The 14,156-nt window shown below is 39.2% G+C and overlaps 1 protein-coding gene across 1 annotated transcript; it reads right to left on the bottom strand.

Annotated features, from left to right (window-relative positions):
- Positions 1–2,285: 2,285 nt before the first annotated feature.
- On the bottom strand, positions 2,286–11,175 carry NRROS (negative regulator of reactive oxygen species). The gene is made up of 3 exons (XM_063306775.1): positions 11,031–11,175; positions 8,733–8,841; positions 2,286–5,675 (listed from the first exon to the last, which is right to left on the bottom strand). Exons 2-3 carry the CDS (start codon positions 8,826–8,828, stop codon positions 3,720–3,722), a joined length of 2,052 nt encoding a protein of 683 aa, XP_063162845.1. The 5' UTR covers positions 8,829–8,841; positions 11,031–11,175; the 3' UTR covers positions 2,286–3,719.
- Between the last annotated feature and the right edge of the window lie 2,981 nt (positions 11,176–14,156).

The following is a 14,156-nucleotide window of genomic DNA, read 5'->3' as shown; positions in this document are numbered from 1 at the left end:
TGTGGTTTTCCTGCAAGCAAACCTCCACCACAGGAAGGCCTCAAAGAGGCAACAGTGATCCACATTTACAGAATAACTGCTTGTTTGCTTTCCTCAGACAGTGGCAGCTTAATTCTGTCCCACAGCACCAACTGCTGGCATTAAGCCACAATAGGAAAAGTCTCATACAGAAAAACACATATGAATCTACCTGTTCTTAAATTGATAACCTTCATAAGGCAGACTTTACACTTCTTTGAAAAGTGCTCTTTTGCCGATCAGAATTCAGTCCACCAAAATGAACCCATTTTGCTAGATAGATGCCTGTATTTTTCAGCTGGGACTGAAAAAATAAGCAGTTTATAAGCAGTTCTGTCATATTTTTCTTGACTACCTTGCAGTTCAGTTGCTTTGAACTTTTTCCTTTTTATATAGCCTCCCATCTACATACATGAATCTAGGTAGCTTACAATAAAATAGATAAAACAGATAAAATGCATAATATAAAAATAAAAACACATAGCAGCCAAGCATCACAAAATGACCATTGACAAAGAGATATCACACACCCAGGGGCTCAGGCACAGGCACAAAACCAAGTTTTCAGAGCGTTGTGAAAGGTCAGCAGGGTCGGGGCTAAGCTAATCAAAAAGGGAATGATGTTCCAAAAGGCAGGTACCATGGCAAAAGAAGCTCTCTTCCTGAGCCCTGCCAGTTGACACTCCTTAACGGGTGGCACCCAGAGCATGCCCCTTCTGCATGCCCCTTACCAGATGGATTGGGTACAAACAACTCGGGAGAGAGAGTCCCACGAGTTACCTGGTCCCAAGCCATGAAGTGATGTAAAGGTGACTAACAGTACCTTAAATTGCACCTGGAAGCATGCTAGGAGCCAATGCATCTCACCAAGCAGTAGTGTCACACACTGAATAATTAACTCCCATGCTGCCACATTTTGCATGAGCTGAAGCTTCCAAATGCTGTTCAAGGGCAGCCCCATGTAGAGCACATTGCAATAGTCTAGTCTGGAGGGCATGAGTGACTGTGAGCAGGGCTCCCCAGTCTAGGAATGGGCACAACTGACACCTACCCAAAGCTGTGCAAAGGCCCTCCTAGCCACAGCTGCCACCTGCTCTTCAAGAAGGAGTCGTGAGTCCAGGAGGACACCCATATTGCACACTAGGTCTGAGGCAGTGCCACCCCACCCAGAATCAAAGATGGAAGGTCCCTGCAACCAGGAGATCCAAAAACTCAGATCCACACAGTCTTGCTTGGGTGCAGCTGAAGTCTGTTGCATCCCATCCAGACCCCCACATTCTACATGCACTGAGACAAAACCTCCATGGCATTCAGACAACCTGGGGTGGAGATATAAAGCTGAGTATTGTCAGCATACTGATGATACCTCACCCCAAACTGTGGGACGAGCTCATCCAGCATCTTTATGTAGATGTTAAACAGAAGGGGAGAAAGGATTGAGCCCTGCAGCACCCTGCAAAGGAGGTGCGGCAGGCTGGATCTCTCCCCCGTCCCCATCAGTACCAAAGGGAATTGATCTCAGAGGAAGGAGGAGAACCAACACAACACTGTATCACCAACACCCAACTCCCAGAGCCACCCCAGAAGGACACCATGATAGATGGTATTAAAGGCTGCGGAGAGGTCAAGAAGAGCAAAAATGGACACACCACCCCCATCCTGCTCCTGCCAGAGTTCATCCAAGAGTGCAGCCAGTCCATCTTGGTCCCATACCCAGGCCTGAACCCTGACTGAAAGTTTAATGTAAGTTAATTCACTGAGTTGTAAAATAATGTTAAACACATTTTAAAGCAGCAGCACCCATAATAAAAGAGATAAAAATAATTTGTATTGCTTGTAAAAAAAAATCTAGAAAGATCATTTTACAGAAATACAGCCAAAGCAAAGCTTTCAAGTGAGAAAAATAAGGTCTAATTTAAATTCCTGGCTAAATTTGGTACTCCTATAACATATTAACATATATTAATATCCTTTTGATCCAGTTAAGTCTGTTGTAGAAACAGGTGCAGTGTGTTTCTATGGCTGAAGGTAGACTTGAACCAGGATCTCCATGGTTCCAGCATGCTGAATCTCTAAATTTCTGTATGGCTTAGCATCATGTAATGGTCAAGCTATTGTGACTTTAGCCCTATTCAACAAACTATATGTGTCTGTGTGTGTATGTATAATTTAGCATGATACAATATTTTTCTTTTGTCATTAAGAGTTTTTTAGTTTAAATAGTAAAAGTTAGCAATATACACCAACACACTAATAGTACAGTATCTCTGTACATTTAATGGACACAAAAACATTATACCTACAGCAGATCATACCCAAATTGTAAAAGTTCAGTGAAACTAGAACATCTGTGACCTTTTTCTAAACGTATGTTCCTTTTAGAAAGATGTTATAGTATGTCTCTGTTATTTTACTAACCAGTCACTGGAGATGAATATGGAGCACTGGATAGCAGTGGAGGAAATGAGGCCCATGGGACTCAGAAACCCTAATGCTACTGGAAAAATTCTCCATTCAGATTTCTTGGGTTTCTTTCTTTTAAGCAGATGTCAGATTTTCATACGTAACTCATCTATACAAGAAAGGAGAGGGGCCTAGAAACCAGCTGTTTTAAACAAAATTATTCTGCAGGTGTCTCCTTTGCGAATTATTATCACAGGCAGTCAGGATCTTACACTTTGAAAATCAAACAGAACATACAGGGCAACAGGCAGGTATGTGTTTGTTCATATATGAAGTGGAATACCGGGGTAGATCTATTTTGCATAGAACGGAACATAGCAGGGTGGGGAACACAGTCCACTTTCTGCACTGACTCCAAGAATTCAACTCTCAGGATTGATATTACTGGGTTTTATAAAATTGAAAAAAAATCTATTTAAAGAAAAATAGGATTAATGAGGTCTGCTAGGGCACATCAATGTGGAAAGCAATTGCCCTACTAAAAATGATGTAGGCATTATCACTTGTAACCTTCCACAGTCAGGTGCCCTGGAGGTGAGTTGGAACCAGAATTCTAAGCCAGAGGAATCTGGAAGTTATAGTCTCAATACATGTAAAAAGCACTAGGTACAGGAAGCTGGTTGTTCCTTCACGTATCTCTTTCCTTTCTTCGGGTTCTATGCTATCAAATCAGCAGTATTCTCAATATACCATTCAACACATAGGATTGTACATTTATTTTTTGAAATGTGATTAAATCTGAGATGAAAAATCATTGTGCTACTTTCTCATTCTCAGAAAAAAAAATACATTGCCTAATCCAAACACTGAAGATAGCAATAATTTTTCATAAATTATGAATGAATTCATAAAGAGTCATAGGATAAAGCTTGGCCATAATATCTGAGAAAGATTAGAGTACTGTATAGACTAAGTTCAAAGATTTGCCCAAGAAGCTGCATCTAGAGTTGGATTTATTCAAATGTCATGGCTTACTCCCAGTATAAATCTCTTATATATGCTTCTTCCAACTGTTAAGGACTTTTCTTCCTATTATTAATTTAACCCATATTACTGTTTTATGGTTTTTGCTGCCTACCAATTATGTGTTTGGACATATAATTTGGCCATGTCTGGACATATAAACCATTACTTCAAGTTATGGCTTGCCAGAACTAAACCTGTGACTGCGACATCTAACCTTCTAAACCCATTACAGTATCGGGTGCCATTAGACTGCTTCTTTCTGCCACCAAATTTCAGTATGGGCTGGGTTTCCTATGCCTGCTTTTTAGCATTTGAAGAATTTTTTGCCTGAAAATTAAAAAGATGATGGCAAAAGTAAACAGCAGGGTCAAACAGGTCGGAAGGATAAGCACCAGATACAACAAAGTCATATTAGCTGTTAGCCACCTACAATCATGGTGAACTGATTCAGGTATATTTGTAGCGCTGATGACTCTGGAGGAGTAATTGCAGGTGACGTCACTCATGTCTCCAATGCGTATAGTTCCCTGGCTGTGCAGAGTATCCCACCAACTCAGTTTGCAGCAGTCATAAGGATTCTCACTGAGGTAGATCACATGCAAACTCTTTCCAAGTTGCCTTTCCATGAAGTACTGAGGTAGGGTATGGAAGAAATTCATCCTGAGATCTAGAGTATAAAGTTTAAGGTCTATTAAGGATTCTGGAAAGTATACCAAACTGTTTCCAGACAGATCCAGATTTACCAGCTTCTGAAATGCAGAAAAGTCCATCTTTGTACCTGCAGCAGAGAGACCAGTATTCCTAAGACAGAGTACTTGAACAGACGGAGCAATATCTTTCAGAGTTCCCAAGCCACTGATAAACAACCTAGGATTATTAGAAAGATCTAAATACATCAGGGAAGTCCCCTTAAAGAAATGGCAGTGCAACAGGCTTAAGTTACAGCCAGACAGTATAAGGTTCCTTAAGGAATTAGCATAATTAAAAGTTACACAATCAGGACTTGTAGCACTATGTGGAGAACAGATCTGGATTGGGTTTTTACTGATGTCAATTGTAGTGATTTTTGTTACGTAGATAAAGAATTGAGGTGGCAAGCCATGCAGATTGTTGGTGCTAAGATTAAATTTTCTGAGGTTGGTTAAGCTACCTCCAGGATCCAAATTCATCTGTAACTCTGAAAGCAGGTTGTGGCTGAGATCCAAGTCAATGAGAGTATTTAGCACTTCCCTATCCTCTATGTTCAGTGTCTTTAAGCAGTTGTGACTGAGGTTCAGATAAACAAGGGAAATTAACCCTTCAAAAAAGTGGTCTGGAAGGTAAGAGAACTCATTCCAGCTCATATCCAGAAATGTTAAGGAAGAGAGATTGCCATGGCTGTTTTCTTCCCAGAGCTCTTGGTTGGTGATGTTAGTGATATTGCCATCTAGGAATAGCAATTGAACTGAGCTCTTTGAATCATTGAAAAATTTGCCATAGAAATTCATGTGGTTGTGTGTCAGCAGCAAAGTCTGCAATTTATTTAACTTGGGCAGTAGTGGGAAGAATAGAAGCTGATTGTAGGAAAGATCTAGTGTTTCCAGTTCAAAAGAAGCATCATTCTCTGCAGACAAGAACCATTCAATATGGTTATTGCTAACATTTAACACCTGAAGTTGGGCCAAGTCAAACTGCACAATACAAGGGATGTAGTTGTAGGCCAGGTTAAGCTGTTGCAGTGCTGGCATGCTTTCAAAAGCCCCAGCCTCAATTTCAAAGATATAGTTCTGCTGCAAATCCAGATGGTGCAGCTTGGGCAGGTTTCTGAAGTGAGAGTCATCTAGCCTCATGATAGCATTTCTCGCTACCGACAAGGATTCTAGAGAGGACAAATGCTCGATCAGACTGCCCATCATAAGCTCAGTAAGCTGGTTTCCAGAGAGGTCCAGCTTCCTCAGAGAAGTCAAAGTCCATAAAGCAGCTGCTGTCACAGAATAACTGAGGGAGAGGAAATTGTTTGCCACAGTTAGCAGACTAAGATTCCTAATGCCAAGAAAAGCCCCAGGTTCAATGAGTTCCAACCCATTTGCACGCAGACTGAGGTTCTGTAGGACCTGGTATTGTATGAAAGATGCATTTGAAAGAGTTTGTATAACATTGGCATCCAGGAAGAGTTCCTCTATCCCAGCAGGCAAATCTTCTAGGACAGAACTCAGCCTCCTCCCATTGCAATCTGCAGTTCTCTTTTTCTGCAGCAAGAAACAGATAGGAAATGATGAGACCAGATGCTCAAGCCATGCTGTACTATACCATACCATACTATATGTCATACACCATTATCTCAAATGGAATTAAATTTAGAGGAAAATATATTTAATTTGATCCCATCCGTTGAGTCCCTACATAGAGCAAATCATGCTTATGAGTCTTATGCTAATAGTTGGACTGATTCAATTAAGTAAAGCCAAGAATAATACAAGTAATACAACCCCACTGTACTTATATCATGTATGTGTTAAACATAACTAATGCATAAACAGAGCTTAAGATTCCAAAAGATAAACATTTTTGTATCTATGGTAAAATGCCATAGAAGAATCTTATTCAACCTGGTGCCTTCTAGATACGTTGGGATGACAACTTTCAGAATTTTCAGTCAGCACAGATAAAGGTTGGGAAATCTGGGATTTGCAAGGTATCTGAGTACCATGCTGAAAAAGCTGCCATATTACCCCTTATTGTAAACTCTGTATTTTGAATAGCCAAGCAAGCTTGAACAATTTGGAAAAAATTATTGTGTTGTTATTATCACATGGTATATTTGTTATCCAGAAACATTTCCTGGCCTTTTGCTACTACAGGTAGTCCTCGTTTAGCGACTGCCTTGTACAGTGACCTTTTGCAGTTACGACAGTGATGAGAAAGTAACTTTGCAACCAAATCTCACTTACAACCTTTGCAGGTCTATAAAGCAAAGGAAAGCTGAAGTAAGTTCGTAAGCACAGTCGCAGTTTCACTTAGCAACTGTTTCACTTAACCAAGTTGCTGCTCCCAATTGTGGTTGCTAATTGAGGTCTACTTATTATTACCATGTTATTAGTAGTGTTATGTTCTGTATGACACTTCCACTGAAAAGTTTTTAAAGTATAATATGGATTCCACTACAGCAAAGTATGTCCACAAGTAGCTGGCTAGCTGCACCTTCAAAGGATGGTTTAATTGATTTTCCAGCACATTGCTAACAGTTGAACTAGATAAATTTTGTGATATTTTCTAACTCCATAATTCCATGATTCTTTCAGAACAAGATATTGTTTCTGTATGAACTGGATTACATGATGGTGCTCAAGCAGAAAAGTAATGGGAAGTGTAAAAAAAGTACTAAGATGGGACTGGCCAAGTCTTGCTGGAAGTTATGAAAGTGGATGGCAACAGTATAACTTCAGAGTGATTACATATAATGAGGTGCCATGCATATTGTGTTTTCTGCCTTGATTCACCTGGAACTGAATCCTAGTCTGTCTAGATGAGCTTTCACTTGGTGTGCATCTGTATGCGTGTGTATGTCTGAGAGGGATTGTGTGATTTTAATTAGAAGATAAACAATAAAAGTTATAAAGATGCAGTTGTTGCTACATATCCTAAGTAAGCAGCCCTGGAGGTATCATAAAGTACTTCTTTAAAAATCCTCTGTGTGATACTACTGCAGCAAATGAATTCAAATATTGATTTTGGAATGATGTTCAATATAGAGCATGGCTGATTTGATAATATCTGAGGGACCGCCTCTCCCCATTTATCTGCCCATCCCATCAGGTATGGTAGAGAAGGCATGCTGTGGGTTCCATCTGCTAGGGATCTATGCTTGGTGGGTCCCAGGAGGCAGGCCTTCTCTGCTGTGGCGCCTATCTTTTGGAACATTCTCCCCTGCCCCCAAGTGAGGTTAACTCCATCCCTGTTAATGTTCAGGAAGTCCTTCAAGACCTGGCTTTGTCATCAGGCCTGGGGGGTCCCAGGAGACCAGTGAAATTTTACGATGGCTCCATCACTGTGGCTGATATTTACTCCTGTGCTCTGTGGTTTTTATTTTATAATGACTGTTTTATATTTTTAATAATGACTTTTTAATATATTTATTGTTTTTATTGATTGTTGTATGCCACCCACTTTTTGTGAGATGGACAGCCATATAAATTCAATAAATAAAAATAGAGTGATTTTGTCTATACTATACTATACTATATATATATATATATCTCCTATGCCTTGACCTATAAAACCTTGAAACTGCATACTGAAGTAAATAATCATGATTTGCTATTTTTGTTACAAATCAACTTCTATAGCAGGATAACTCAAGGAAAACCTCTAATAAATGACTCCAATATTTCAAGAAATCATTTTACACTGGTGTTTTCTGAACGTTTGAACCTGTAACCACCTCCCACAATAGAAATCAATGACCTTACAGATATTGCTTAATTACATTTCCCAGTAGCCTAAACATCATGGGAAAGTGACTGGTAACTGTTCAGTGACAGATTCCCCCTCCTGTGCATACTTTATTTTTATCCATAGCCATCTAAACCATAGTAGAGCATATTGGGACTTTTTACATACAATCATGTCACCAGTAATAAGTTATAGGAATAGGAAAAAGAATTTGAGCACTGACTTACTGGCCCCATCCACATTAACTGATGAGTCTCTACTGATGAGACTTGGCTAAATTGGGGTGGATCAGGGACTCAAGTAGTACATTATATTAAGCTCCCCCTGCATTGTGATATGAACACTTACACTAGAATTTTTTTTGATCCCAGATGAAAACATACGGAAGTGCACTCCATTATGACAAAGCAGCAGTAGCACCTGTTCTTATACTGGACTAAGATGATGAGGAAAATAGGATGATGGACCTATGTAACTAAAAGAAATGGGGAACCAGACACGCTTCAGATTTTGTTGATGTCCAACAACAGCTGGAGAGTGACAGATTCTCTATCCCTACATTAAAAAAATCTTCCCCTTCTCTCTACCCCACCCTAAAAATGTAAAATTCAGATCCATAAAGAAACTAAATTAATTGTACTTTTAAAGATCATCTGCAAAATGAAAAGGTAAACAAAACAGTTGAACATCCTAATCTGTTAGGGTAATTTTTGGATTCTTGGAATTGTTGACATTTGGATCAAACTCTTGGAACTAATATGCTGCTGCAGCCACTACCATTTAAATAAATCTCTCTCCTCTCCCCATCATTTTTCTAGAAGCCCAAAGTCATTTCATGTTTGCAGAAGACTCACTAGTTTGCAAATACTATGATAGGTTGTGGGTTTTGTTGCCCATCCTGTATCCAGGAAAGCTATGCATATGGAGACAATCACAGCAGTTAATGCCATTTCAACAGGACTCCTGCAAAAAGAGAAAAAGTAAAATAATAAAATAAAATAAAATTAGGAGACTTGTGTTGCCTTTTCCTATTTACAGGATTAGGTTGCCTACTGGAAAACATTAGTTCCAAACTTTGTTAAAAGTCATTCAAACAAATGGAGTACTTGCGTTTATATCTGTTTCTCTACAAATATTCACCAGGCTTTCTTTGTGAATGTTTTTTTTTCTCTGCAAAATACACACCAACCATCAAATACACCCCTAAAATTCTGCTGTATAAGCATGTAATACAGAACTCTTTGGAATGCTTTCAGATTTGGGGTACATATATAAGACTCTAGATTAAATGTGAGGACCTATTCATTTATTTGAATTATATCCCACCTTTATTTTGTATAACTCAAGGTGGCATACATAATGCTCCCTCCCCCTATTTTCACCACAAAAACAACCCAGTGAGGTAGGCTGGGCCAAGAGATAGTGGCTGCCCAAAATCACCCAGCTGGCTTCCATGCCTAAGGGAGGACTAGAACTTGCAATCTCCTGGTTTCTAGTCCAGCACCTTAACCACTACATCTCATAGATGTAATTCTGGCTCTCATAGTTAAACAATATGAGGTTTAAAAGTGGTTAAAGGTGGTTTGAAAAAGCCTCTCCTTTTCAATAGTGGATCTACATAAGCATTCCCCAATATGGGCAATGCCCTGATGGGTGGACTTTAACTTCCAGAACTCTGGAAGTAGCCACTGTCACTATTGCTCATGATTCTGGGAGTTGATGGTCTACATACTTGCCATTATCACTTCTGATTGAACAGATTTTGCAAATTCTTTTTGCTGAAAGCAAATGTGGGGAATACACCTATAGTAATAATTGAAAAAAACCTGCCTCTGCATGACATTTCTAGCCAAAATATATGTGATACCAGAGACCTACGATCAGACTAAATTTGTTTCTTTTTACTGAAAGATATCTGCAGAGGCAGAGCTTTGTTTCATTAAAGTAGCGATGCTGGGGGAGGGTGGGCAGGGGGGATATTAACACATTTTTCTCTGCCATTTCCTAATCAAAATTCCCCTATTCCTAAAGCTGTTTTTAGCCCTGAAGAGGGGAAATGATAGAGCACAATCAGCTCATACTGATCAAATGATAGAGCACAATCAGCTCATAACTTGGATCAAGTTATTTATGGGACTATTTAACAAGGGTGAAGGCACTCACTGGCTGCATTTGTGCTTGATGTTGAATTATGGTTTTCACAACTATGATTTGTTGGACATAACATGATGGCCTGGTTTGCTATAAGCCAAGGGTCTCCTGTCTTTTTCAGCTACAGGGCACTGAAATGTTGAGAACATGTGGTGGGTTCTTTCATAAAAAGACTCCCTGAAAACCATATCCATTCACAAAATGGCTTCTGCAAAGGACATGATCAGTTATAAAGCATCAATTTGTTAGACTGATATCTGTCTCTTCACAAGACCAGGCCTGCCTCCATATGTCCTTTTTCTAGGCTGATGGGTTTCTCCTTTTCTTTCCGCCAATGGCCAGCAAAGTATACTCCTATCCTGCTCATTTACTGCTTTTTTTCTTTGCTATTATGTTTGTTTGTTTGTTTGAATTATACCCTTATTTTTCATTCAGGGGCTCAAGATAATGTATGTTGTGCTTCCTCCTTCTATTTTTCCACCCAATTACGCTGTGAGATAGATAGCAGAAAGGAAGTGACTGTCCCAAGGTTTACTGCTTCAGACTTTAACTGCCATGTGTCCTGTTTTCCTCAATTAATTATTGTACATTTGATTCTTGTTAACTACTCAGAGAAGCTGACAGCTACCACTTTAGAATAAATCTGAGTTTTTCAGTTCTCAGAACAATTTGATGACCCATCTAATTAACCTTCAGAACAACTTTTTATGACAAAAATCATGCCAATCAATGATTATTCTCAGCAAATGCACATTTATCATGAAACAGAATACTCCTTTGGTAGGGTAGATATTAGGAATGAACTAACAGCACTAGAGAAATGTGTTGGATCACAAGTACATTATCACAATCATCATGGATATATTTTTTATGACTTCAAATGATAGCATTGTAGTTCAATACTTTAGGATGTACCAGAATATAGCACGTTGTCCTTAATCATCATCGGACAACCCTATGTAAAGCAAAGAATTAAGAAAAATTATGCAGGATTTACTCACCGTTCGGAGCAATGTATTCAACTCTAGGAGGTTCATTCTGCACCTAGATCTGCCTGTGACCTCACAGTATTCTACAAAAGATAATGATACAATTAGCTGTTTGCACTCACTTAAGATCAGATTAATATAGATTTTGCGGAAGGAACTAACGGAAACTACAGTCACATGGATCCCAAAGCAAGTTGCAATTTGCTTCACCCAACCTCCCCCACCCAAGCTCAGCAGTTGCACATGGAAAGTTTGTGCATATGCAAGTCACTTGAAAATGAGAAGGAGCTAAGAAGGGAAATGAAAGGAAGGAAATTGTACAGGGTAAATTTGAAGCTATTACTTGAATCTTTACTGACTCTAGTCATGTCAGGGCTCAGGTTTTTTAAAATCTCAATAGCAACAAAGATTCTAAAGATTAACAAATTAATATTAGGAAATAATATTATGTAATAATGACTATTACTAGTTTTGTAGTATAGGACTACTATCACTTTCTGCAAACTGAAGCTGTGCTAGAATACAGATACGTACTTTAGATATATCAACTACAATTTCATAATTCCCTCTAGATGTGTTAGCCCACAGATGCAGTGATTACTTGCCAGGTAGGTTGGACTAAGTAATCTATCATCTTCCAATTGAGATAACTATGCTGGCTGGGAATTATCACAAAATTCTGGAGAAACAAGAAAGGCGGTTCAGTTCAAGAAATGCAAAAAGACTAAAGACTATAGTCTCAGAAAGCTCATATAAGTAATACCTCAGTGATAATTAACCAATGGGAAATAACATCTCATACCATTTTATAAATGACTGTAACACACCGCTATTTCTATTTGGTTCAGAATCAAATTCTGGAAAATGTGAGGGCAAAATTTCGTTGGCGTTCAAAGAACCTTATTAGATGGTATTTCCAGGAGACTGCCATACTATAGCACAAAATGAACTGCTTATAATCACATACTTTTACTAATGCCATAACAGCTATTTGATCTGTCTGTCTGTCTCTCTCTCCCTCTTTCTCTAAGCCCATAAATCATTCCTCATTTTTCAGTGGCTATGTTTGCATACTGCATTAAACCATGATTTGCTGGATTAGCTGTATAATCACATTAAGCCATAAATGTGGGTTTTCAGGGGAGATGGGTGGTGATGGAAATTTGAAATATAAATAAATAAATAAATAAATAAATTGTGGTTTAGACACCAAAATAGCTGGATAACACAACATAATAATTAAAACCAAGTGAAACAGATTAAGATGTTGAATTCTTTGTAAACCCATATGCAGTGGAACTAGAAAATCATTATTTTTTAATCAAAATTAATTTTATCAAAATGTTATTTTCGGAGTCACACTGATTTTACTGATTTTATTTTATTTAGAAAATTAATATGCCCCCCTGCCCATCTTACATACAAACTCTGGACAGCTAACAACAACCCAATATAATAAAACCTATAAACCAAACAGAAAACAGAAACTTAAAAATTGTAATACAATAACCAAGGCACCATATAACAAACTCACCATACAAACCACACCAATATTAGGCTCATCTAACATCCTGGCCCAGTCCCTGGAGGGAAAGCCAGGTCTTCACAGCCTTCCAGAAGGGCTTCGAAAGTTATAACAGCACCTTGAATTGCACCCATAAGCATATTGGAAACCAATGCAGTTCATGTAACAGCGATGTACTGTGTGAACCTCAGTGTGCCCAAAACTACATGCGCCACTACATTCTGGACCAGCTGAAGCTGAGATTTCTATTGAGAATCATACAAGCAGGTTTTTAAATAATCTCTTTTTCCACCAGAAAAAAATGTATTTTTCAAGTGCTGCATCTTCTGGTTTTGCTAGATAAAATAGTTTTTAATTCTTAACAGCTGTGTGAACCCAAATGCTTCTCAATCAGGTCATACTATCTAACATCCTTCACCAGCCAGATATTGACCTTCAGTTGTGTTTTGACTTCCAGCTTCCCTAAACTCCACCTAATTCATGCTGCTGGGAATTTGGCAATTGGAAATCTAATATGACTATGCAGTATAATTTCCTGAATGCCATTCACCTAAGCAGTGTAAGCCTTTAAATTCATGTACAGTATATGTTTAAAGAGAATTAATATAGTCTTCTGGACAGAAACAAGAACACACATTAGAATGACAGGCAACACTTTTTTTTCAGTTGTATGCAATTTTTGTTTTTTCAAAATAGCCCATGCATCCTCTCAAATCACTCATTTCTCTAGAATTGGAATAGCTACCCCCCACCCCCACCCCAAGTTTTCGTGGAGAGAATTCTGAATGGTTATGGGCTCTCAGTAACTGCCTTCTCCTTCCTGGCCCGTCAAGACAAACTTCCTGTTTGTTTAGAGTAAAGTTCGTGGAAGAGCTTTATGACTGGCTCTGAATTGGAACTGCAGATGGGGCCTTCCAACTGGTAAAATGAATACCGTATTAACTGAAATAACTGAACAGAATAAACAAGCTGCAGATGAAGCATAAAGGACTTAAGAAGGAAAAACAGAGCAGCTTCCTGGCACAAGAAATAGCAAGCCAACAAACTAAGCATACTTGGTGTGGATTCTCCAACATTAGTAGGTATTTCACACTTATTGGGGTGATTTATCCCTTAGCTGACAAGGCCTGATGTGATCCCCAGCCATAGCACTTGGACTCCCTATTCCCTCATGCTGTGATGCATAGCTAGACACACATCCTAGTTCAGAGGTAGCTCAAGAGAACTCATTGCCAAAGAGGCCCTTAAAAAAATGTATCTGGACCTGTGTCAGGTATAGGGAGTGAACAGCTTTCCTACTCCTGCATATCTCTCCAGTGTACCCTGGCCCCAGGGCCTTGCTCTGGAGGCTCCTCAGGGTAAGGTAGCAGAGCGTCTGACCACCTGAAGCCTTCCCATCTCGAAACCTGAGAGCAAAGTACTGGAGAGGGCCACCCCTTCAGAGAACTGTCTGCCTCTTCCTATCCTTTGCCCTTTGAAGCCTCAGAGGGAGTCATTGGGAATCTGGCTCCTGCAGGAGTCAAGAAAGCTGGGGACAGCGGGAAAGCTTGGGCCTAATCCTCACCCTTTCCAAAACCATCTGGGTACAGTAATGACAGGGCTGGTCTTCGCAA

The sequence above is a fragment of the Candoia aspera genome, chromosome 6 (genome assembly GCF_035149785.1).
Source record: "Candoia aspera isolate rCanAsp1 chromosome 6, rCanAsp1.hap2, whole genome shotgun sequence".
Lineage (NCBI taxonomy): Eukaryota > Metazoa > Chordata > Lepidosauria > Squamata > Boidae > Candoia > Candoia aspera.
Note: the sequence above shows the minus strand (reverse complement) of the source record. Positions and strands in the feature narration are given on the sequence as shown.

Coding starts and splice junctions, on each gene's coding strand:
- NRROS (XM_063306775.1), bottom strand. CDS start 8,828: ATGGCATTAACTGCTGTGATTGTCTCCATATGCATAGCTTTCCTGGAT. Junction 5,676..8,732: donor ATCATAGTATTTGCAAACTA/GTGAGTCTTCTG, acceptor TTCTTGCTGCAG/AAAAAGAGAACTGCAGATTG.